The sequence below is a fragment of the Ylistrum balloti genome, unplaced genomic scaffold (genome assembly GCF_031769215.1).
Source record: "Ylistrum balloti isolate Yb309-2 unplaced genomic scaffold, AGI_CSIRO_Ybal_v1 Utg370512, whole genome shotgun sequence".
In the NCBI taxonomy this organism is placed as follows: domain Eukaryota; kingdom Metazoa; phylum Mollusca; class Bivalvia; order Pectinida; family Pectinidae; genus Ylistrum; species Ylistrum balloti.
The window spans coordinates 588274-613460 of record NW_026782330.1 but is presented as its reverse complement, the minus strand read 5'-3'; the positions used below and the strand labels follow the sequence as shown (position 1 = coordinate 613460).

The 25187-nt window shown below is 33.5% G+C and overlaps 4 protein-coding genes across 4 annotated transcripts in view; 2 read left to right on the top strand and 2 right to left on the bottom strand.

Moving 5' to 3' along the window:
* Positions 1–1529: 1529 nt before the first annotated feature.
* LOC132555739 (large ribosomal subunit protein eL34-like) lies at positions 1530–4867 on the bottom strand. Its single transcript, XM_060220102.1, has 5 exons — positions 4803–4867; positions 4447–4460; positions 3437–3516; positions 3042–3145; positions 1530–1642 (listed from the first exon to the last, which is right to left on the bottom strand). Exons 1-5 carry the CDS (start codon positions 4865–4867, stop codon positions 1564–1566), a joined length of 342 nt encoding a protein of 113 aa, XP_060076085.1. The 3' UTR covers positions 1530–1563.
* An 881-nt stretch (positions 4868–5748) lies between these two features.
* Positions 5749–15181, top strand: LOC132555724 (vesicle transport through interaction with t-SNAREs homolog 1A-like). The gene is made up of 8 exons (XM_060220087.1): positions 5749–5842; positions 6904–6962; positions 7229–7339; positions 7660–7734; positions 8375–8459; positions 10177–10247; positions 11174–11235; positions 11742–15181. The coding sequence occupies exons 1-8, from the start codon at positions 5749–5751 to the stop codon at positions 11836–11838; spliced, it is 654 nt and encodes a 217-aa protein (XP_060076070.1). The 3' UTR covers positions 11839–15181.
* A 1303-nt stretch (positions 15182–16484) lies between these two features.
* LOC132555768 (nucleoside diphosphate kinase homolog 5-like) lies at positions 16485–20073 on the bottom strand. The gene is made up of 5 exons (XM_060220132.1): positions 19924–20073; positions 18837–19042; positions 18224–18324; positions 17676–17794; positions 16485–16838 (listed from the first exon to the last, which is right to left on the bottom strand). The coding sequence occupies exons 1-5, from the start codon at positions 20071–20073 to the stop codon at positions 16761–16763; spliced, it is 654 nt and encodes a 217-aa protein (XP_060076115.1). The 3' UTR covers positions 16485–16760.
* A 194-nt stretch (positions 20074–20267) lies between these two features.
* Positions 20268–25187, top strand: part of LOC132555732 (fas-binding factor 1 homolog) — a 29792-nt gene continuing 24872 nt past the window's right edge. The window contains exons 1-5 of the mRNA XM_060220094.1: positions 20268–20284; positions 22687–22729; positions 24468–24518; positions 24762–24790; positions 24993–25030. Coding sequence (XP_060076077.1) covers positions 20276–20284; positions 22687–22729; positions 24468–24518; positions 24762–24790; positions 24993–25030 — 170 coding nt within the window. The 5' untranslated portion in view covers positions 20268–20275. The remainder of the gene's footprint in view (positions 20285–22686; positions 22730–24467; positions 24519–24761; positions 24791–24992; positions 25031–25187) is intronic.

The window sequence follows — 25187 nt, the reverse complement described above, 5'->3', positions numbered from 1 at the left end:
TACTGACGTAGACTTAATTGTACCTGTAGTGTGTTGGTCATGTGTCTTACTGACATAGAGACTTAATTGTACCTGTAGTGGGTTGGTCAAGTGATTTACTGACATAGAGACTTAATTGTACCTGTAGTGTGTTGGTCAAGTGTTTTACTGACGTAGACTTAATTGTACCTGTAGTGTGTTGGTCATGTGTCTTACTGACATAGAGACTTAATTGTACCTGTAGTGTGTTGGTCAGGTGTCTTGCTGACGCAGAGACTTAATTGTACCTGTCGTATGTTGGTCAAATGTCTTACTGACGTAGACTTAATTGTACCTATAGTGTGTTGGTCAAGTGTTTTACTGACGTAGACTTAATTGTACCTGTAGTATGTTGGTCAAGTGTCTTACTGACATAGCGACTTAATTGTACCTGTAGTGTATTGGTCAAGTGTCTTACTGATGTAGTGACTTAATTGTACCTGTAGTGTTGGTCAAGTGTCGTATTTTGTAGCGATTTCTTGTCTATATAGTTCCCAGAGTGTGACAGACTGACATACTAGGTACATGTAGTGATTTGTTGTCTATTCAGTTGCCAGAGTGTTGCAAGTGTAAACCCAATGTTTTTTTTTATAAATGTAGCCAATATTATCGATAAAAAAAACTTAGCAAATATTTTTTTTAACAATTAAGATTAAGGAATGAAAAAACACTATCTTGGACTTAATGTGCCAAAGTGTAGTGTTTCTCAGTCGACAGTCCTGGAGCAGGCTTCCCACCAAAAATACTTACATTGCTTCTTTCTGGTGTTATTGTGGGTATTATAACCAAAAAAAAATTCCATGGCTTTAAAAAGGTGGTGCAGTATTTTGCTTAACATTAACGTCTAGACCAACACTTCAGAATGAATTAGGACAAAGTTAATTTTTTTGCGTTAGGATCCACTTGGCTTCTTGAAGTACCTGTGAAATGTTGTCCGATTTTGTTTGATATGGTACTAAATAACTACAGAAGTGAAGACTTCTTAAATGAATGTTGAAGGGTGATGCACAACCCATAGTAAAATCCATAGTACTAAATGTCATGTACCCAGTCCCCAAACTCTGAATAAACTGTGGTGTGGTGGATGTCAGCCCATTTATCAGTACAATTAATACACTGAACCATATGGAGTTGATTTCAAACTCATTCCAGAAGTTCCTAATAGTAGCAAAGTAAAAGCCAAATAATCCCGTTTTGTCCAAAACTGGTCTTCATTAGTTTTCCACCAACTACATGGATAATTAGGATTTGTCATAATTCTGGAGTAATTGCCAAACTACCTCTTTTTATCTACATTTAACAATCCTTGTCAGGACAATTCTCTTGTTCTGTACAAAATCCCTCATCAAACTGATGTGATTTCCTAATCACTCAGTTAAAACCAAACCAATTGTTCACAGACCATGAACATCAGGATATATCATAAGTTCATCTTTCTGTAAAATCACGCAAGATTAACCATTCTTTCAAGACAAAACCATATGCTTGAAACAAAGCACACAACACCAATATATTCCCCAGCTTTTTATTGTCTATCACACCAGTTCATTTCTTTGCTGCCTCCTGTGCCTTCAATACACGTACAACAATCTTCTGTTCTTCAATAAGGAAAGCACGCACAATCCTGAAAGTAAAAAAAGGCACATGGTTAAGTCTCTTTCTAATTCACTGTTGAATAGTGAATAACACTAATTGGGGAGAGAAAAAAATTATTCAATTATCAACTTGGCCATTATTTAACAAAAGTACAGTAAAACGATAACACCTTAGGAATTTTGTACAAAACAAGCTTAGTAAAGAGCACTGTTAAATACAAATTTAGATACATTAGAACCTAATAATGATTTAAATTGCACCATACACCTGTTTTATATGTTTCAACAGTAATTCTAAGCAACAAAATTTTGAAGCCTAGGAGGTGACTGAGGAAAATAAAAAATAATCGAGAGAAAAGTCAAAACCAAGATTTGGGGGTGGGGTGGGGTGCACTAACCACACAATTCAATAAATTTTACATGATAATTTCCATCTGATAATTTTATGACAAAATGTACACATATATTGTACCATGACGATAGTTCAAAGATACAGGATATCAGTGGTAGGTTAGATGGTCAGGTCACAACTATCCATGAATCCAAAGTATTCAATACTCCATTCGATCAGTCCTATCTCTAATTGTGCTCAAGTTTTCACTGCTGATATTTACAATGTTTTTAATATAACTGAGAAGAATGAAGAAAATTCACTGCAAGATTCATTTACAGTACAGCAAAATCAAACAAGCTGAAACCAAATTGCTGAAAATGGTGCATCAAATGTTTTGCCCGGTCACAAATATTATTCTTATATAATACTAATGACTAACCCCTTTCTGAATCAAAGTTTTATAAATTGAACTTTTTGATGTTATGAAGATGTTAACTGTTGGCTATGATAATACAAGTCATTAACACTTCTAGACTCATCAATCTTTTTTAACCTGTACTGTACAGATACTTTGGCCCTGCGACAGAATTTCACGCATTTCCACAAAGACACTACCTAACAAAGGAATTCGGATAGTGTGCTGTCTTTTGCACATTGTTACACATTGTTTTTTCTAGTCCCTTGAACTTAGAAATATCAAAGTTTGACTTGTTGATATATTTTATGTTATTGTTGTACATTGTGTTGTTAATTAACCTCATCTGCTATAGAAATTGACAGTTGTACACGGACAATCCTCTTGACTACACATAATTCCTCTTGCTAAATGTGACATTATGTAATATGATTTTAAATGAAAAAAAAAATCTTTTGAAAAGCAGTTGATTTTTCTACACTGACCCAAAACACAAATCTATAAGAAATGTCTTGAGAAAGTAATATTATATAGTAGCTGACAATACAGGTACATAATCGTGCCAAAAACAGAATACAAAAGGACATGGTTGGGACCAAGTGCTCGACAAATAGAGGGATTTCAATGATACAGGTTCATGGAGAAAGGGTTTTACTGTACATTTGAATTTGCGGCGTACCTTTCTCTTACGCATTTGTGGCACCTAGATCCACCATAAGCTCTTGTCACAGACTTGAGTCGTTTCGACATGGACATGAGCTCCTTTGGCCTGGCTGGGGTAATCTAAACATAGAAAACAATCAAACTAACCCTTTGTACAAATTTAAAGATCATGCGAAAAGGTAAAGCTTAAAAAAGGTTGATATTTTAGTTGCTTTGTTCAGAAACTCTATTTTCAGAAATATTATCACATAAAAAGATAGTTAATTGTGAAACCTGGACAAGACAAAGAGATTCTGCAATGCTAATACTTTTATGATGCAGTTACCGAAATCAACTAGAATGATATCTGGGTGGGATAAATTTGAACCTGGTCGTCCCGAGAAGGACTGTGGCATAGATTGAAACACTCACCCCATGTAACTTGATTTTACAATCACCACATTTTGGGATGCTTCCAAGCTTCTTTGTGTATAAATATACCAGCTTACCACCTAAAATGTAGAAAGATACATGAAAATTGTCTCCTGCACAAGTATTTCTTATCAAACTTATCATCACAGCAGCAGTATATCTTCAATTTTCAAATTCTCATAAACAGATAGTGATCAATAATTAGTGGATGCCATTGTTAGCTATATATCTCTACTTAATATATAGAAAGTATATTGGTAATTTCTAAACTAGGTGATATTCTGTATACATTCCTCCCATGTATATCTATAACAACTGAAATGTAGCTAAAGTACCAATGTATTCAGAGACCATATTCTTTATACCATTTTCCATGGTATAATAAAATGCCTCTTTCTGAAGTTACAGAAGCATCTGGTTGTATGATCTATGACAATGCATGGTATTTTCTCAGTGAAATTATTACATTATAGTGTTCACAATGAAGTATCCTATAAAGCAGTAATGACAACCTTCAATGTCAGCACCGGATGTATTACAAGCAGGTCTATCATGGATATATGTTCATGTGGAACCATTCTGTACCCTGAAGTTGTATTATAGTAGACAGAAAATCCTAGGAACCTTACAAACATCTCACTTTAATTATCTTTAAGAACACTACAAAGTTTTCAGTTGGACTTAGACATCTTAAAGGATTAAATATTCTGTCAGACTGGTACAACTCTACCATATATGGTATTGATTGCATTTTGAAATTTGGGAAAATGCCTTGAAATCAATTCTACACTATTGTTAAATGACAGCAATTTCACTCATATCTATACACCCTATCTCAATTGGATATAATCCTAGTTACAAAATGTATGTACTGCACACAAGCAGGTTCATACAAAATTTGGGACATGAAATCTGTGCTGGGTAATAAATGCACCAGACATGACTTTCAATAGTTAGGATTTTCACAGAACAAAATTAAAAACCAATCAGTTTTTGCAATGTAAACTTACCAGGAGTCTTTGATCTGTTCAGGATCATCAAATGAAATAAAAACAAAATCACATTATTAACGTTGCACAATACTCACTGCATACAGATCAAAGTCATAATATTTTTGGTAAAACATTTTTCCAGTGTGAATGCAGTAATTATCTCAATATGTATACAGTATTTATCTTGTGCCAAATAAAACCAGAAGTTTCATACCAGTCCAAATATACATGTAAATCGCACACATATATTAAACAATCACATCGGAACTACCAATGCATTGGGCAGACAACAAACTGCTCTGAATAACAGAAGGGAGACATTCAGACAAGTCCAGAGACATAGAAACCATGTCCATTTTAGCTAGTCCACTTACACTCTCCTGCGGTTGCTGTTGGTGTTGTAAGACAAGCGCCGGCGAAATGTAAGTCGCTGAACCATCTGTAATGAAAAATGGCATATGATTCAAACAGGTCACCATAATTTACTTACAGTACAGCAGAACATGACGAGTCATAACATATTAAATTCAACAATATCAATTTTTGTCCCAAGTAAACGCCATCGAAACAAAATAAAATCGTGCAGATATATAACCGATAGTCAGAACCCTTGTGTTATTCCGTTATGTCCATCCACAGGGACTTGCCTTTCTACTGACAAGTGCGGGGTGGTGGGGTCTGAATATAAATTATAAATAAAAGCTGATCGTGTCCCGTAGTCAATGTATTTCTCATCATTGTATGCATTTTTTTCACTGATATTACCGATCAATCTTATTAATGCTAAAGTTCCGTCAAAGACTTCAATGGGCAAACTAAAATATCCACTGTATTTCTCTATGTATATATATATATTACTTCAGTACCAGTCCTGTTGCGTTTCAAACGTTAAGACATTTTCAGTTAATTATACAACTTCAAGAACTACTGAACATCTAGAACAGAACTAGCTTTATTAAACATGATTGATTAATTCATCATATCAAGATGAAGAAAGTCGCCGTTCTCTTTGACTTAAATATGGGTAATAATGTTGGTATTCAGACATCAAAACATTCACATCGGTATATATTTGCAGCGATATATCGCATATCATACGGAAAAATAACACTGCCATGAGTTCCAGAAATATGTCTTTTCTTCATTCTTTAACTAAATTTTATGAAATTGTGAACATAAATGAACGGATGCTAGAGATTCGTAAGGGACATATAATCACGTTCATCGCACCTTGATGGTGGCCGGAAGAAAGGACGACCGGAAGTTGGATATTTCATTCGGAACTTTATGGATTTTTCTATAGCACATGAAGATGCTAGAATGGCGTCGCTGATTGAATCCTATGAACAACAATATTCCAGTTTGACAGCTGATATAACCTACAATATCACTAAAATATCTAACACACATGGAGGTAAAGAAATCATCTTACTACGAAACTTTTTTCCGCATGTCTTCCGTGAATCTAAATGAGTAAAATTGATTGAACATAGTCACAATTCAGAGGATCCGATTCTTTATTTCAGCGTTAGGCCTATGTGATAAAGTATACCATTATGTTGTACCAATAGGAGACAGAGAGTGTACGAGTTTGACTTATGCTGGATCATATAAAGTAGTTTATTCCGTTATATTATTGTAAGAATTTAATATAGAATATAATGGTATAAGCAGGTTGGACACAACCTGAATATGGGAAATAGTTTGAGGGATAGAAGGGTAGTTACCACATTGAGACATCAACTAGTTACTTATATGCAGGGTCATTTTAAAATAGAAACTCATGAAGTCCAATTATTTATATAGAAAACAAAGTAAAATGTGTTTATCACCAACACATTATCACTCTAAATTGATTGATTATCCTGATTGTTGTAAATATACTTATTACTAATTATTGAAAAGCTTAAATTATATATTGTGGAAGAACTGAGGAAAAAACAATTTCATGACAAGTCACCTGAAACGAATTGAACCAGGGCTCCACTGTGATAATCCACAGCAGGATGACAGAGAACTTATTTATTGCACTCTCTACATGTCAGCCCCACTCAACCTTTTTACATACACCATTCTTTTAGGTTGAAGGAAATAAATAAGACCCATTGAGATAAAGCTATGATATTCCTTTAGAACACATGGAAGCCTTTGGCTTTGGATAACTTGATGATAAACTGACAGATCTAGATCAACATGCCAGATAACCATTCTTTTATAAAGATTGAATGTCTGGGGCCTCTTTACAGCTACCATGGATAAAAATATCCATGTTGAGAAAATAGTCTGAAATGATAAAAGCACAACCAAAAACCATGCTATGTACTAATTTTTGAAAAAAAAATACAGTAAGCCAACATAGTCCCTTTACCAGAAATTTTGCCTTATTTTTCCCTCATGGCTTACATGTTAACAGATTTTGATGCCATACATTTTAAAGTTGATCAAAAGTGACTGAAAGCATATGTTTTATTTCAGCTGAGAAACAAAAACACATCCGACAGGTTGACAAGCTGTTCGATGAGGTGTCAGAACTGGTAGGCATTAGATGTATTTCATTGAAAATTCTGCCTATTTATTTAAACAGATAAGTGTTGCAATTAAACAACAACAAGAAAGAATTTTAATTAATCTTCATCCAGTTAATCTTAAACAAATGGCTACAAACACGTTATTATTTTGTAATGGAAAGGATATAAATGAAATGTAAAGTACAACATGCTGAGTAGATTGTATATATACTTATGATTATTAGCCGTGGAATTAGAGTGTCAGCCATTAGTGATTTGTGGTTTTATTTTAGCTGGAACAGATGGAGCTGGAGGTGAAAGATTTGCCGTCAAGAGATAAACAAAAGTATCAGACTCGTGTGAAAAGTTATAAAACTGAGCTTGGAAAACTTCAGACAGACACTGTGAGTTCATAAGAGAAATAAATAACATGTATTTTTTTCCTATACGGAAATAATAAAATTTTAGAAATTTTGATGATAAGCCCCTATAAATGCAGATGTACATTTGTATTATTATTTTTATATCATAACTGTCTAAATCCTGGTCAGTCTTGCTTTAATGTTGTGTTATAAATCTGGTGTTTGACTGAGGAAATGTAATGGCTTTGTAACTTGCTTTCAGGGAATCATATGTATCATCTGATCTTTACTGTCTTTTATTGACAGATATAAGTCAGATGTGTGTAAGATATACAAAATTTACAGTTTTGTCTTATTTACAGCGGCGTGCTAAACTTGGTATAGATAGCAGTCGAGATGAACTTCTAGGAGATGACACACATGAGTCAGAAGATCAGGTTTGTAACAATCATAGCATTGCTGAATGGTTGATAGACAGTGCTGTTACAACTTTAGATATTAAGAGAAACATTTTCCAAAATAGTTTTTCTGCTCAAAAGGATTAAATTACTTTATGAAGGTGACAAGATGTGACAAAAACCTTGATTCAAATTTTGGTTGTCAATGTAAAGTCTAATACTGTAACATAGAGAAAAATGTTATATAAAATGTTACTCAGTATCTACAGATCAGTTACTGTTGCCATAATAACGGAGGAGTGATCAAACATTCCTCAAGTGGATCCGTATAGGATTCAGTAGAGTTCCCTAGTGATAAAACATAATATGGTTATAAAGGAATCTCAAGAATGTTTTCTATTGTCAACATGTTTCAGCCTGCTATGTGGCCATCATCAGGTCCTGAAATTTGAAAAAAGAAGACGAGTTACAATTCTCAATATCACACTCAGGTTCTTCATTGATGATGTAAATACTAAGTACCGTAGTATAAATTTGTGATATCAAGTTTTACTACATAACTTACTTATGTGTGACAGTGTGAAACCTTATATATAAAATGTCTAATGATTCACAGTATCACCCCAGAGCTCTGTCATTAGAACTCGCACATTTATATGTCAGCTTGTATCATTTACAGAGAAAAAGACTTCTGGACAACACAGATTCACTGGACCGCGCCTCACGACGATTAGATCATGGATACAGAATCGCTCTGGAGACAGGTATGTCACTTCTGATCGGGTCTTGATTTGTAACTAAGATAAGACATTGATGCTGCTGGCCTCCATTAAGGGAACTTGTTTTCTGATTAGTTAGTTTTCCATTAGAAAAAGGTACCAGCTTCATCTGAGTTATTACTGAGGCCATCACTTAGGCTTAAAAATATGGAAATTTGGGTCCTAAAATTAATAATCCAATCTTTGCTGAATTTTGACAAGTTGGGACTATCAACACCATGTTTACAGAAGTTATGTTGTCAGGCCTCACGGAGACTGTGTGTTGAGAATTTGAAATCTGACATCATAACATACTGAATAGATATTGTCCACAAGTAAGTCAGTAACAGATCACTCTAACACTGCATTGAAGTTGAATCACATACATATGAAGGCCAGTGTGACTAACTGAGATTTGACAATTTAACAATGTTTGATAAGTCTTTCAGACATGATGTATGCTGAAACATTTATCAAATTAAAGAAAACTATCTATCTGTTAATTCAGACCACTCCTAGCAAGATATACTGAATGGTTGACAAGTTTCCTCACTGGGCCTATGGTAGTACATAAGTGTATTGATAGATGAGGCTAATACCCCTGGTAGTACTATTACAATCTCTGTACACTTCACTAGTAGTTATATACAATCTCTTACAGATCACACTCAGCTTTTAAGATTTTGTTGATAAATACTGTATTGAATATATGTAGGTGTTTTATATGCTGGTACCAATTAACTAAGGAGGTTATGTGGGACTGTAGTATTACCAATGTCTCTCACATACTGATTCACTTTCATGTTTCTAGTAACTTGATCAATGCTGTATTAGATATTTGTAGGTGTTTTGTATGCTGGTAGATAATAGATACTATTGATTGTGCCACTATTTATAGATAATATTGATTGTGCCACAGTATCACTATTTATAGATAATATTAATTGTGCCACAGTATCACTATTTATAGATAATATTAATTGTGCCACAGTATTACTATTTATAGATAATATTGATTGTGCCACAGTATCAACATTTATAGATAATATTAATTGTGCCACAGTATCAACATTTATAGATAATATTAATTGTGCCACAGTATTACTATTTATAGATAATATTGATTGTGCCACAGTATTACCATTTATAGATAATATTAATTGTGCCACAGTATCACCATTTAAAGATAATATTGATTGTGCCACATTATCACCATTTATAGATAATATCAATTGTGCCACAGTATCACCATTTATAGATAATATCAATTGTGCCACAGTATCACCATTTATACATAATATTGATTGTGCCACAGTATTACTATTTATAGATAATATTAATTGTGCCACAGTATCACCATTTATAGATAATATTGATTGTGCCACAGTATCACCATTTATAGATAATATTAATTGTGCCACAGTATCATCATTTATAGATAATATTAATTGTGCCACAGTATCAACATTTATAAATAATATTAATTGTGCCACAGTATTACTATTTATAGATAATATCAATTGTGCCACAGTATTACTATTTATAGATAATATTAATTGTGCCACAGTATTACTATTTATAGATGATATGTCTTAGTTTAACATCAAACAAGTTCAAAATATTTAAAGAATACCTGTACCAGGTAGTTATTTTATCATTATTTGCTGTTAAAAAAGTAAATTGTGGTGTAGGAGAGATAACCTCATTTTATACCAACTTTCAGAGGAAATGGGTGCCCAGGTTTTACAGGACCTCAGTGGTCAAAGACAGACTATACAGCGGTCAAGAAATAGGGTGAGTGTATATAAGTAAAATGTCTTAATGGTCATAGGTACACATAGGTAACTTTCTTCTCAAAACCTCTGAGCAGATTTCAATGAAATTTTTGCACATTGCATGCGTTCCTCTGTCATTTTGCACATCCTTCTACTGTCTTGTCTTGGCTCTATCTCATACTCAACTTGTCACTGGAACTTCATACTTGGAGTATGTGTCAACCTTGGTAAGGCAGTGTTTGATACAAAAGCAAATTACCTACTGTTTGACCTTTGACCTACATCAAAGAAAATGTTTATTCAAGTTCTGTCACTAACACTGTTAGTCACTGAAGATTCATACATACTTGGGATGTGTGATCACATTGTTGTGTTACTGTGCTACCAGTCATTGGAACTTCATACCTTGGTGAGGTGGTTTGTCACTGACAAAGAGGGATAAATTGTCTTATTTAATGTGAATTCTTTCATGAGTATCCTGATATGATTGTTAGGTCAGAATGAATGATGAAATCAGGCATCCCTACATGTATATATCACCTACTTTGATGTAAAACAAACTTTACACTTACTGATTGTGGTATTGTACAGAAATCAATCAAGTGAAAGCACCTGTTGTTGTGTACAGATCATGTTACAAGGTATGGTGTCATGACAAGCTTCATATTGAAGTTAAAAGCTGTATCACATACAGTTTTACTAGTGTGATGATGTTGATTGAACTTGTGTGTTTTGTAAATATTTGCTGAATTGTTTGTAAACATACAATTGTTAAAATTCTGTTCAAATGTGAATGTTCTCATTTTGGTGCTACCAAGTTTAAACAAATTATCAAACTGATTAACTAAAATATGATAACCAGTGCATTTACACTTAATTTTGATGTGTATGTACTGAATGAATTGAAATGTTTTAAGTGTGCTGTTATCATGTTTTTTTTTCCAGCTTGAAGAAATGAATAACAGTCTTGGAAAAAGTTCTCGTGTTTTATCTGGGATGATGAGACGGTAAGCAAACATTGTATATCCAGTCATTTATATTTGAATATCATTTTATTAAAAAGTAAGCTTAAAGTGCTGTACATACCCTACCCTTTGAGACGTAATTGTGTAACATATTGTATATTTTATTAAGGAGAACAATAGAGCTAATACATATCTCAGGATCAGATGGGAATAAAAATATGAAACAAGAAAACACCTGTTGGATCTACTAGTATTCATAATTCTGTGTACTGACACAGAATGCCAAGCACAGTAAATAAAACACTGAGACACAATGACAGCTATTGACACATGATGCTTCCTGTTTCAACGGCTGATTCATATGGATTCTGAGCATGGAACACCAAAAAGCGTGCTTTATACTGTTTTTAGATATCTCATTGGGGGAGGTGGGGGGCGGGGAAGGTGTCATTTGGGGGCGTGGGGAATGGGTGAGATTTAATTTTTTTCAATTTTGTAGAAGATAAGAATGATAGTGTTTTTATCAGTAGAATATGTCTGTGTTTCAGGATTATACAGAACAGACTGATGCTGGTGATTATTTGTGCAATATTACTACTGGTGATAGGATTAGCCATATATTTCATAGTGAGAAAAAGTTCCTGATGCTGGTCACAATATTTTATATAACAAAACTAGAGTGGGATCATAACAGTGGCAATACTGAGAGGCTTTTGGAGGAGAACACTTATCAGTAGAACTTTTATCACAGGATTGATGCTGTACAATCATAACACTACACAAATGATGATGAAGGACCACAAATTTACAAATATGGTGTGGATTTCACTTATTTATAGCAGTGCTTGTTAAATTTGTATTTTAAATTACACTTTCTGATTTGAAAGAAAGATTGATATTCTGTGTATACTATTCTGCAGTAAGTATTTTACTTACTTTAACACTATGCTGTGATAGAGGGTGATATTTATCCTGAATACATATCTATTTACCTGTATCAGAAATTGAAGGGCTTTTTTCCATTCAACATTTTAAATAAAAGATACTTAAAAGTATAAATGATAAAGCACAGTTGAAACCAAATTTTGTTCTGAGTAACTTTAATTATGTTAAATGAAAAAATGAATACACGATCATCAGCCTGAAAAGGGTTCCTGTGTATTTACTTGTAATGTCTTTTTCCTGTAAAAAAATTATGATAATTTGTAGTGTTCCTGATCAAGTTGTAAGCTTTCTATTGATGCCAGTTTTGTGAAGTAAATCAGAGAATGTTAAGTAACTAGATATATAAATAAACCTCCTCCATATGTTGAACATTTTTGACCTGATAAATTTCTGACTATACAGTATTATACAAGTAATTCCAGTGTTGTCTATCTTATACACCCATAACTGAGCTGTTCAGCAAAAATGTAAGGGTTTTGTTATTGGGAAAAAAATCAGCAAATAAGCAGGAACTTATTTTAAATATTTTAATATGTCATCAGAAACTTAACCTGTCATGGCAAAAATAAACAGGAAAGAAATGAGTATTTGGTAATGGCTAATGAATCTCAGATGGCACTCTCAGAATTATGTTGGCAGAAAACCAGAGTATTGATGTGTTTATAACTATTCCATTTGATAAAATAACTATTCCATTTGATAAAATACACATAGTTTATGTTTGGGATTTGTAGAATAGTGTAGGGTTAAAAGGATTATATGATACTGTTAATTGGGTTTTATACACAGATATATATAGATACTATAGGTTCTGGTATATTTAGCATACATACCCCAAAGCTTTAGTAAGATTATACCATCATACTGTGTCTGTTATCCCTCTGGCAGCAAAGATCTCTAGACTTGGCCTAGAGTTCGCTTGGTTGAAATATTTCCAAATTGGTCCAAATTAATGGCAATGTTTTTTTGAACTTATGTTAAAATCTTTAAACCCATTCCTCTGAATAACCAAGAGGTCGGTCAAGGGTCATGACCTTCTGCCAGGAATATGCCAAGATGTAGGGCAAACGTGTATTTCAATTGATCATTTTGACCTACCTTCATGGTCATAGAGGTCAGAAGGGAGAAAATTTGAACTTCTTTTTATTAACCAAACTGTCAGAAGCATGTTGTAATGAACAGTTATAAAACTTGTTAAAATTAATTATCTTGACTTGCCTTTAAAGTTGTAGGAACCAAAAAGGTTGATTTTTAAAAAAGAACTTCTTTTTTAGTAACTAAGAGGTAGTGGTTTTTGGTCAGTAGCATGCAGAAAAAGAGAAAATGTTCAGTTGGGTTAAACAGATGAACTACCTGCTAAACATGTGAGTCAGGCAGGTCCTTCAAGTTCCTTGTTCAATAGAGGAAGGTTGTTCATGCAGTCACGAGAATTTTATTGTTTGCCACATTTTTTTTAAATGTATGATAGTTGATAAGTTAATTTTCATATAAATCACAAGTACTTCCTGTAAACACACATATTTTAAGTAACATTTGATTGCACTAAAATAAGTGTGTTTACAGTAGGTTATTAAGTAATGAATGTGTAAGATTTCAGTCAAGGACTTTTGTCAGGGTTTGATGTTGGTGTAAATTGTTAGCTGTTGAGACTGTTCTGATATTGTTTTTGTGTAAACACTAGTAAAAATATAAGTTCATGACAGGTGAATGTGACATCTTAGAGGAATTGTTAGCTGTTGAGACTGTTCTGATATTGTTTTTGTGTAAACAGCATTGTTGTTAAACGTGATTATCAGTTACTTCTATTTCCTGTTGTTGGCCAAAAGAACATTTTATCTCAGGCTTCAGAGAACATACATGTGGATTAAACCACACTAATATCAATTGTTAAGATTGGTATAATCTGAATCGGGACACAACATATTTGTGTCCTGCAGAATGCAAAATATCATTTTCACTGGTCTGAAAACATATTTCTGCAGTAAACAGAGAATACATCATATTTTGGTGTAAGTCAAAATGAAATACATGAAAAAAGTTAAAAGTTATGAAACATTTATTCAGTGAATAAGTTCTATTCACCTTTTAACTTCTTCAACTTTAAGACAGCAAAACAGATTTGATATACTGAATTTGAGACAGCTTGTATTTATATGTGATATTTAGTTACATGGCATGAGAAACTATGTTTGTGATTGTAACTATGATGTAAAAGTGTCATACAGCAGGTTGCTGATATGTTCTGGCCTTCTCAGACGATGGTCATCGGTGCAATTGAGATGAAATCCCATTTGACCTATTTCAACAGTTTCTTTTACTTCTTCACAGATGTTCTTGAAACTTAGAATATAGAGGGTCAATGTAGCCTTGACCTCAACGTGACAGGTCAATGTAGCCTTGACCTCAATGTGACAGGTCAATGTAGCCTTGACCTCAATGTGACAGGTCAATGTAGCCTTGACCTCAACGTGACAGGTCAATGTAGCCTTGACCTCAATGTGACAGGTCAATGTAGCCTTGACCTCAATGTGACAGGTCAATGAAAAGTTTGTGTATGAATTAGAATTCAGTTTGTCTGGGCATACAGGGTCTTGATCAATACAATTGTAATATAATGTATCTTTTAAGGTCTGCTCCACCCCAAGGAGATTCTGCAAAAAGCGTTTTATGGCCAGAGAGAATGACTTGGTCTTTAGATCAGTTGTAATGTAGTGGTAAGGTAACATAAGCCTGTAGTTGTCTAGAATGAAACATTTTTGTCTTATTTTCTTATCAACAATTGCCACAGTTTTCAGTGTATTGAATGTGAGCATATTTTTCTGACATGTCTGTATGTAGCTCCTAGTAACAGAACAATCAATATGTAAAAGTTGGAGCATTTTATTTAGGGCAAGGATTTCATCCATGTGAGCACACAGTAAAGAGTCCGTAGCTATAATTTGGGATGTCTGAAGTAGGGTGATATTTTTATCCATTTGAACACATCGTTTGATATGATGTTAAATGTAATTATTGTTATTTATGTACAATAAACTTATTGTAAGTAAAAGTTTTCCCTCATTTTTTGTTTACATGATTGTTTTATGATTGGTGTTGTCCAGATGAGATCAGATGCGGGGCTATTCAAATCGCTCTGCATCCATGGTTCGTCCGTCTGTAAACAATTTTTGTTATCAATCTTTCTTGAGGAGTACACGATGGATCTATCTCAAATTGCTTATGTAGGTTCCCCTTGGTCAGTAGTTGTACCCGTTTGATTTTGGGACTGATAATGAAAACAAAATGGCTGAGAGGCAGCCATCTTGGATTTTTTCAATTAAGTTTGTTATTGCAAATTTCTTGAACAAGTAGAAATGGAGCTCTCTCAAATTTCATATGTAGGTTCCCCTTTGGTCTCTTTTTGTGCCCGTGTGATTTTGAGACTCATCAGATAAACAAAATGGGCAACAGATGGACATCTTATATTTTAACTTAGGTTTGTTATCGCTATTTCTTGAGAACTATAGCATAGATCTTTCTCAAATTTCATGTGTATACTTTCCTTGATCCCTAGTTTGATTTGGGTACAGATCAGAAAAATTGAAAAGTCACAACTTGAGGTGACAGTTTGTTCTGTTGCATCTATAGAAATATAATCATTAATGACTTTGATTTGCTTTAGCTATAGTAAAGCTAGACTAAACACTTGACTTACTTTAAAGATTCAATACAAGAGTCAATTATGTGATGAATTGTAAATGATATGACACTGAGTACTATCAATACAAAGATGGAACTAAAACTGTCAACAGAATAGCTGAATAATAACACACATCACACCCTTTCCCTCATCACCAGCCAACTCCTTTCCCACTCCAAAGCTTAACATGCTTATACAAACTCAAAATGTCAATGCCAGGTATCAAGTTATACAAAAATGTGTGTATAGTGAGAAGGTTATGCCAACCTTGAAAGGTCATATGAACTTTATATTTGGTCATTGATATTTTGCATATCATCAAAATTGGTTCCATAAACTTAATCAATATTTTGTGATCTAATGATCATACCAGGCATCGTATCTGTAATAGTCAGGGATTTCTTAAATTTATGCGTATTGATTAATATATGCTTTTGAAGAAAAAGATAGCATTGCCTCTTTTTCTGACTGAGATTTCACATCAGCGTTGAAGATTATTTTTTTCAGAAATTAAATTAATTTGCCAAATTATTGTCTTCATGTGACCTTACATATACAATACTGGGAAATCTAGAAACTTGGCATCTAAAACAAAGACAACAAAATACAGGATCAGATGTATGTACAATAATTTAATTCTGAAATCATTTTTTCTTATATACATATATATGTACATTGATGTCAATCTGAACAGACTGGTACTCAACATCTGTTGTTATCGTGTATGCATTATGTATCAAAGATTGAGCATAAAAAATTCCTAAATTGGATGGAATGGTACCAGTGTTTCCATGTGTGTCAGTTTTTACCATTTTCCAACAGTTGCATGCACTCTGTGGGCACTTTCAGTATATCTGCACAAATCTCTAAGTTCTGCGAGTAATTTTTGGTCAGAGTTGATTCACAGGTGAATGAATGAGAGAACATATGAAGAGTTAGTTGTCTATGCTTCCTGTACAAATGGTTGTTTGACACAAGGTTTGTTGGGGTTGTTTTCTAGAAGCCAGTCCGCAAGCCAGATCTAAACATAAAAAACAATAAAGTGTTAAACAAAGATCTAAACATAAACAAGTACTTTGGGGCAAAACAATATACACTGTCCCCTGTCAAAGAAATACTCATGATTTATTGAATAGAAAAGGATACAACTATTGAAATTTGTAACAATGAGTTGAGCTGGAAAACAGAGTTATATATAATAGAATAAATGATACGGAGATGGGAGAAAGGAAAGAAAACACTAGACAAGACTAAACCACTGAGAAGAACAAAGGGCAATAACTTCTCGAAAAAAATTAAAATGGTGTTTCAGTCTCAGTAAGTAGTTTTAAAGCCAACCATATTTCAAAGAAGTTGGCTAAAAACTGAGGGTTGCAACTCTTATAAAAACAGGTGAATCAAATTGCAATTCAGGAATACACAACTTCATGTCATGGTATTTGATTAAGCCAACCCAGTTTGAAAGAGATTTGTGGAAAACTGAGAGACAAGATTAGCATGAAAACAAAGGGAAGTAACTCTTCTGCTAATCACTAATACACAACTTCACATCATGGTGATTAAGACTTCCAAATTTGGAAAAGATTTTTTCTAAAAAACTGTAGGAGGAGACCTCTGGATAAAGGAAAGTTTACAGTGGATAGACAAACAAAGCCATACCAGAATACATCCCATCAAAATGTTTGATGGTTGTATAAAAACAGTAAAGTGTTAAATATTTCATACTCATATATGAAACAGAAAGATGAAATTCCTTTAGTATTTTTAAAAATATATGTTATTTCTTTTCCTATACTTTCCATTTCTAAATCCAATAAACAAATGAAGAAAATCTAAAAAGAAATATTTTGAAACTTACAACTGGGTCAATTGGCTTCTGTTTGCAGAGTTCTGTAAGTCCCTTGAGAAGGGTGGGGTTAACAGCCTTGGCTAGGTAATCCTTCGCTGCCTGTCCGACAGGTACAGGTTCAACTATGCCTGAAATAAGAATTTTATTTTAATGAGTATAATCATAATATTTGAAATACAAATGATTGATAATGTAATGTACAGAACAATATTGATTCAATTATATCTGAACTCTCCATAAACTTGCCAAATATTCATGTCCCTATGTATGGTTCAGTTTGGAGAAGTTCCACTGTAATAATGTGTTGCACCACATAGTTTGCATTTGCATTTTACTCAATAAAGATACAAATAAATGTAAATTTTGATGGTTATCATATGTTACATGATAATGATTTATATGTACATGCAGTGGCATTCAAATGATATGAAAGTTTGATTTCCACATTTTTTTCAATATTTTAACAACATTGTCTGGAGACTTTCATGAAAGATATTATTTCAAGTCTATTTCCTTCTCTAAAATACACCTATCTGCTGCAAAGAAATTGTACTTACTATCGGGGAAGAAGAATCTAATTTCTCTTTCAGAAGTGGTGAAACTGTCACTTCCATGAAGGGCGTTTCTCTGATCATCTGTACCATAAATTGATCTCAAGCTGTTGGAAATAAAGTTTTAACTTTATCAACAAATATAACACGAAGCAATGACTAAATATAGTCAAAGATTTATCTATGATGATGTTTCTACATCTGCACCTGGTATAAAATTAGCATATATAGATAGCTCATATTGTGTATAGTTTCACACGAGTCTACTTTTTCTTTTTTTAAATGTATATCTGTCAATTTTTCCAATTGAAATTGAGAAGACAGTTTGTGGCAAGACAAATTTGTCTGTAAACATGTTTCAAAAGCCCTCTCTGACAAAACAGTAGGATGTAGCCACCAACTACTAGAAAAAAAACCTTATCCTCACAATGACCCTGGTTGTTCAAGGGCAATAAACCTACCAAATGAACCAGCTTCATTTCGATTGAAAATAAGGAAGGCATCTTAAAAATTGACAAGGTTGACAGAATAATTTTACTCTCAATAATATTGAAAAAAAGGACATTTTCATTTTGATATATTAATGAATGAATCTGATATTGAGCATGTGATGCCTTACCAATCTGGATGTGTCTGTCGAGCCTTCAATGTGTTGGTTGGGCCTATTAGCTCTCTCCAGTAAGAGATTGCATTATCTCTTGAAATAACCAAAGCTATTATGGGACCATGGCTCATATAAGCCACGAGACTAGGGAAAAACAACTTTCCATAGTGCTCTGCATAGAAATCACTGGCTTGTTCTGGTGTTAAGTGTACTCTTCTTTTCTGAAAGAGGAACATTTTAATTATGATAGTGGTAATTTGAAGTGAAGAATCCAGGAGGGGAGCAAAAATATTAATTAGGTCTGGTATCATTCAATGAAAATATTTCTAAGACTATCAACATACCATCATATGTGTGAAAATTCAGCAGGTTACTTATACAACAAAAGATTGAAAAAGTGGACTTTATAAAAGAGGTTTTTACTTTTATTCTTTCCACTCAAAAATCAAAATTCAAACTTAGAATTATAAAAACTCATTGGTAGTTAACCATTCTGGAACTGCTTTTGTGTGAATCAGTACCAAACCATGAAATACTATAACAAATAACCAGGTACTTGGACATCTTGGTGCTGATCTTAGTGATTAAAAACACGGAGATGCTGAGTCAGTCTTAACAAACTCTCATAAAAACTAAATCTTGTATTAAACATCAATAACTATACATTATCCGTATCTTGTAGTGTTTCCTGAACAGATAACAATGGTGTAAAACCAGATTAATGAACTAATGATGTCTTTCATAACAATCCACGAATTAAATATTTGACAATGAGTATCTCATGACATGCTCTAAGCTAAATTCACCTCTGGAAAAAGGAATGGATAGTTACCATTTTAAATTTGAAGATCAGTGATTGATAAAAAAAAACAATACCTTTCCAATAAAGTAGATCGACACTATCGTGTCAAACAGATGGTATTTATTTTAGATGTAAAACATTAGCATGGCATTTTCCTTGTCATAGTTATAAGACAAAGTTGCCTATTAAATTAAAGCCATCTTCAATTTCGACTGGAAACTGGCATGCTTGTTAATGTTATGCATGTGCCAGTGGAAGGATATTCGGATGTAAACATAAATAATCAAGTCATGAATTCACCTGTAAAATTGCGAATCCTGATCGTAAAATGATATCTTCAATCTCTTCTGCTTTTTGCACTGCGTCGGGCTTTATAATTGCTAATGACCTCTCCACATAGATATGTGGAGGGGACATTACAACTTTGTCTCCTTCCGTTTCACCTGTCATTTTGTTGGAATATGGCGTCGTAGTTGCTGTGGAAACTGTGATCTCGTTTGGCTCTCGTCTTTTCTTACGAGAGTCACGTGGCCTATGAAAAATATGGCGGCTACCAGTGGAAAGGAAGGCGTCCTTAGTCACTCATTTCAGTGCATTTCTTGAGTAAATGGACGGTTATAATTAGATATTGGGAACTGCAATCGAAGACAAAATGGACAATGTAAGTTTCTGCCGCATAGGTATTTAAATGAGATAAAGATACATGTATAAATCACTTTTATCTTGATTATCGATGCATTGACATTTCGTGTTTATACAAGTTGAATAAGTTCATTTCGAAGTTTGTTTACGTTTTGCTTCAAAGTAATTAGTTACTCCAAATTACATTTAGCCCATTATCATCACTTTATCATGTTGGTTTTGAATAACCTGATTATGCTTTTTAAATGTAGACATGGTAGATGCACTGGCAATAGATTTTCTATTTTTTTTTAATCAGAAATTTTATCAACTACTGCAGTACAGTACAGAGATCCTTTCATTTGAGAGGATAATGCACTGAAAATTCACATAAATTATGAAAATATATGTCCTACCAACCTGTGAAATGTGATAATCTCTATTTGTTTAAGTAATTTATTTCACAATTGATTACAAGGTATTATGTCGAATAGGATCAGGTGTTGGAACACTGGTTGTAGTAAGCAAAATTTGGCAGCATAATCTGAGACAAATCTTATTATCGGACTGTATAATTGTACATGTAGGACAGATGTAAGCAATGAACCACATCCGGTCAAGATTACCCTGTGCATACATAAGAAATGTCTAAAAAAAGCAGTTAAGTAAGTGAAATAAACAATTTGGTGTACTTATTACATATAACTTAAATTAGAGAGTAAACCATTACAATTTTTGGTACTTTCATTCTGTTTTAATGTCTCCAATAGCCATTTGTTACATTTACTAATAAATGCTGTAGCATGCATTTAAACACAAATCACTTCTGCATCATGTTACTATTCTTGTTCTGGATTTAGTTCACACCTATAACCACTCCTAGGACTGAATCTTCAATCTAGGATGCTTATCAAAGGAATCTCATCTAAATGAATTTGTTGTTTCATAATTGCCTAATTATAAGTAGAGTATGACATTTCTTAAGTTGGATATTACTAATTTGACTCTTAATGGTGAAATTTGATGAAATAAAAACCTTTTATACTGTTCATTGTAGCATAAAAAATGGAATATGAAGCAGTGTTCCCATTCACGCACATATGTACGTAATTCACGTTTAAAATGTAAATTCCCACGTAAGAAAATACAGAGATATATGTAATATTCACGCACATTTATGAATCACTAATTCTTGCCCCTCAACCCGCCAGACTTATGATAATCCTTCGGAACGTGTCGGGCCGCTTTATGCGGATTATGCCTAGAACCGAGATACCCGAATGCATAGATGTATACACAAAATGGCGCAGGTGACACTCAATAGCTTTTGGGAATCGTCTGCTGTTAGCAGAAACAAACGAAAAAGTAGAGATGATGATGAAATAGACAGCTCGTCTGAAACAAGAAAACATACTAAAACATCATCGGCACAATATCCAAAAACTTTTCAACAGAAATGGCTGTCAGAATTCGATTGGCTGAGAAAAGAAGATTCCGGTATGTTCTGTTCCCTATGTAAGGAAATGCCGCACTGTAAATTTTCGCCGTTTTGTAAAGGAACCAAAAATTTTCAGAGATCACTGCTTGTGCGACATCAGCAGTCAAAAGATCATCTACTATCGATTCAGACAAAACGACAAAAGGTGTACATGAACGCTGCCAAAACATGCTTGAAAATTTTCAGTGAAACAATAAAATTAGAACAATAAATCAAACATACTCATCCTCATATTCCATAAAGAACACATTAACTAATATGAACTGAAAAGAAACATGGAATTTGACCCTATATACCTATAACATCAATCATACCCCCACTTTTTAACTTCATACCCCCAGTTTTTGAAAAGTGAGTGGGAACACTGTGAAGAAATGTCATTTGTCCTTTATTATGTGTTAGTTTTCATCTGAAGTACTCAACAAATCTTTTCAATTTCAATGAAAAACTTGGTCATTTTCACATATTTAAGTCATGGGCCCTAGGAAATTGAGGGGTCATGACAGCTCAGGTGGTACCATAAAGCGCTGGCCACTTATCTTCAAATGAAGATCCAAGGTGCATATATATGTTTCTTCACTGTATTGGTTTATGTGTTTCTCAGGAAGCTCCTAGTCTGTCATTGTTGTGTCTTTTGGTAATTAGACACTTTACACTAATTAATGAATTGCTGTTAAAGGCATGCCATGGGTCACCCTTATGTTGTTGAGTTAGGTAGCCACTAGCTACTACGAGGAGGTTCCACCTCCAAATGATCCTGACTGTTCATTGGATGATAAACCCTGCCAACATTTAATTTATGGAAAAGAGGCTTCAGTCACTTAACTGTTGGAGAACAAACACAGAAGTGATTGCTGAATTATATAATTTTCTTATCCCTTTTGCTCTCAATATATATGTCTCTAACTTAAGTTTGCATTCTATTTTGCTTTCTGTACTTTTAGAAATGGACACCTGGTAATTCATCTGGAAGCAAGAAATCAAGTAGTAAGTGATGTTCTCTACATTTATAGAAAGAATAAGGATGAAAACTGATCAGTATTTAGAGGACATAGAGTGGAACTTTTCCAAACCAATCACATATCCAAAGGAAAAAAACATTATATAGTGAAAATATTTCAGTAAAGTGAAAGACCTGTGATACTTGTATACTCTATACGGCTTTAGTCAAAAAGAAATCTATGCATTGCCCAGCGGTCTTGGAAATAACGTTTCATACACCCTAGACATAGCCCTGGTCAGATGGTTGGTGTGTCCAAAAGTGTTACCAACCAATATATTTAGTGAATATGTGTTTTTGTTGATCAGTATAAAAACTTATCTTCTATGGTAACACTTGATTAATATTACCATTCTGTATGCATTAAAATAATATTATTATGATTTTCCATTGAATATCGTATCATGAGTATAACAAAATATGGATGTTTTTGATGAATATGAGCAGCATCCGTAATAATATCGGTATATTCTGTCATACAAGTGAAAGATATATTTGGTATTCACTCTCCAGGGGCTGATGGGCGGGGCCAAAAGGGGTCAAATTGACTTAAATTTCAATAATCTTCTTCTCAATACCCAGCTATGGTAGTATCAAATACTTTTATGAATGGAAGCATCTTAAGGTGCTTTACCAAAATTGTGAATTTCATGGCCCCAGGGTCTCACATTTCCCCATGGGGAGGGGTAAAGTTTACAATAGTTTATATAGGAAAACTAGATTTTTGAGAATAATGTATTTAATTTCCATTGAAAATATTTCAAACTTGGTTAGAATTATAGGTGAAGGGTGACGCATGATTGTATGGCCATGTTGATCCTGACTGACCCCTGGTAGAATCAAATGCTCTTCATGAATAGAAGCATCTTTAATTACCAAAATGAATCTTACATGTTTTGTGGGAAAGAATGTTTTTTAGACTTTACTGTAACTTTCATAGAAAAATAGCATTTTTGAACATAACTTCGGTTATTTCCCACTGCAAATAACTTTATAAGAATTGTCAGTATAGGATGACAGTTTTGATGGTATGCATGAATTGAGTTAAGACTTACCAGTACCTGAAATAATCATGAGATGGTCCAGAGCAAGTGCTCTAAATTTTTGTGGTTCAAAATCCAATATGACTGTCATTTTCAAAAACACTTTTGAAACTTGCCCAGGAGCTGAAAAAATGGCATAAAGGTTAAGGAAGGGAAGCTGACAAATACCTTATTTGAACTTCTTCTCAAGTTCCATCAATGAGATTGAGCTTTAAATGGTCCTGAGATGGTCTTGAATAAATGTTGTTATTTTTTTGTGAGGGTCATAAATTCAAAATGGCTGTCATGGCAGCCATCTTGAAAAAAACACATTTGGAACTAGTTCCACTGATGCCATTTGTCAAAAAATATTTTGGGAATGTTGAAAACTGAAATGAAGAGTGTTTTTGCCCTTATTGCTCAAATATTCCATAATGTTTCTTACTACATGTACTGCCACTGTTGTTACTAGTGTATCATATATCAGGCATTATAGTCAGTGTGACAAAATCTGAAGTTAGGAAAAAAATACTTTTTTGAAAAAAAAATCAGTTTTTTGTAATCATAATTTGATTTATATGTTTATTTTTCTTCTGTGTAGATCATTCACTTTCCACTTGAAGCATTTTGTAAAATTATGAAAATTTAAACCATGAATATTTCTGTTGAAAATGATTAGAGATTCTATGTTTTCATTTTGCAGAAGCCAAAGGAAGTGGATTAGATGATCTTCTGGGGGATCTCCTAGATGATGGTATGTTTTGTAAATCTGGAGTTACTGATTTGTTGTACATGTAAACAGTAGTAATGCCCTTTGGTTTTCACAAAGAAAAGCAGTGTACTTTGTAGACAACTTGTTTAGACAGGTCAATAGAAAAAAGACACAGATGCAAATATTTTCATGTTAACCAATGCAATCTAAAATCAAGGCGAAAGAAAAACCCTGGACTTGTTGTACAAGCATCAATAAACTCAATGTTTTTGTTTACTTTCACAGATGTGCCAAAGAAGAAAGTCACTTCAAACGTAAGTTTTTTAAGTCTTGTATGACTTGATATTGATGTATTACACATCATGATACTTAGTGAAGGAAATAGAAATTTGTTTTGTCTTAATCTCTTGATTTATTTTTTTATATTAATTAAGGTAATTTAATATACTACTGCTGTAATAAACTTTTTAAATATTTGATACATAAATTGATGACAAACCTTTATACATATTTTAGGTATCACCACCAACAATCAAAGCCAATAAAAGACAAAGGTAATTATACTTGTTGTAGTAAAGAACACCTAGGTATCTTGCAAAATTTATTGTGCCACGGGATTGAAAGTTCTGGGGCCTATTGTTTTGTGTTGTCTGTTTGGCTGTTGTCAACTCTAACCTTGTCCATAACTATAACAACATAAGAGGTAGGGAT

Excerpts from the sequence above, each read along its gene's own strand:
- LOC132555739 (XM_060220102.1), bottom strand. The coding sequence starts at position 4,867 with ATGGTTCAGCGACTTACATTTCGCCGGCGCTTGTCTTACAACACCAAC. Across the intron at positions 3,146-3,436 it reads GTAAAATCAAGTTACATGGG|ATTACCCCAGCCAGGCCAAA; the intron begins GTGAGTGTTTCA and ends TTCTATGTTTAG. Across the intron at positions 1,643-3,041 it reads CACAAATGCGTAAGAGAAAG|GATTGTGCGTGCTTTCCTTA; the intron begins GTACGCCGCAAA and ends TTTTACTTTCAG.
- LOC132555724 (XM_060220087.1), top strand. The coding sequence starts at position 5,749 with ATGGCGTCGCTGATTGAATCCTATGAACAACAATATTCCAGTTTGACA. Across the intron at positions 5,843-6,903 it reads AATATCTAACACACATGGAG|CTGAGAAACAAAAACACATC; the intron begins GTAAAGAAATCA and ends GTTTTATTTCAG. Across the intron at positions 10,248-11,173 it reads TACAGCGGTCAAGAAATAGG|CTTGAAGAAATGAATAACAG; the intron begins GTGAGTGTATAT and ends TTTTTTTTCCAG.
- LOC132555768 (XM_060220132.1), bottom strand. The coding sequence starts at position 20,073 with ATGACAGGTGAAACGGAAGGAGACAAAGTTGTAATGTCCCCTCCACAT. Across the intron at positions 19,043-19,923 it reads CAGGATTCGCAATTTTACAG|AAAAGAAGAGTACACTTAAC; the intron begins GTGAATTCATGA and ends TTCCTCTTTCAG. Across the intron at positions 18,325-18,836 it reads CGACAGACACATCCAGATTG|CTTGAGATCAATTTATGGTA; the intron begins GTAAGGCATCAC and ends TATTTCCAACAG.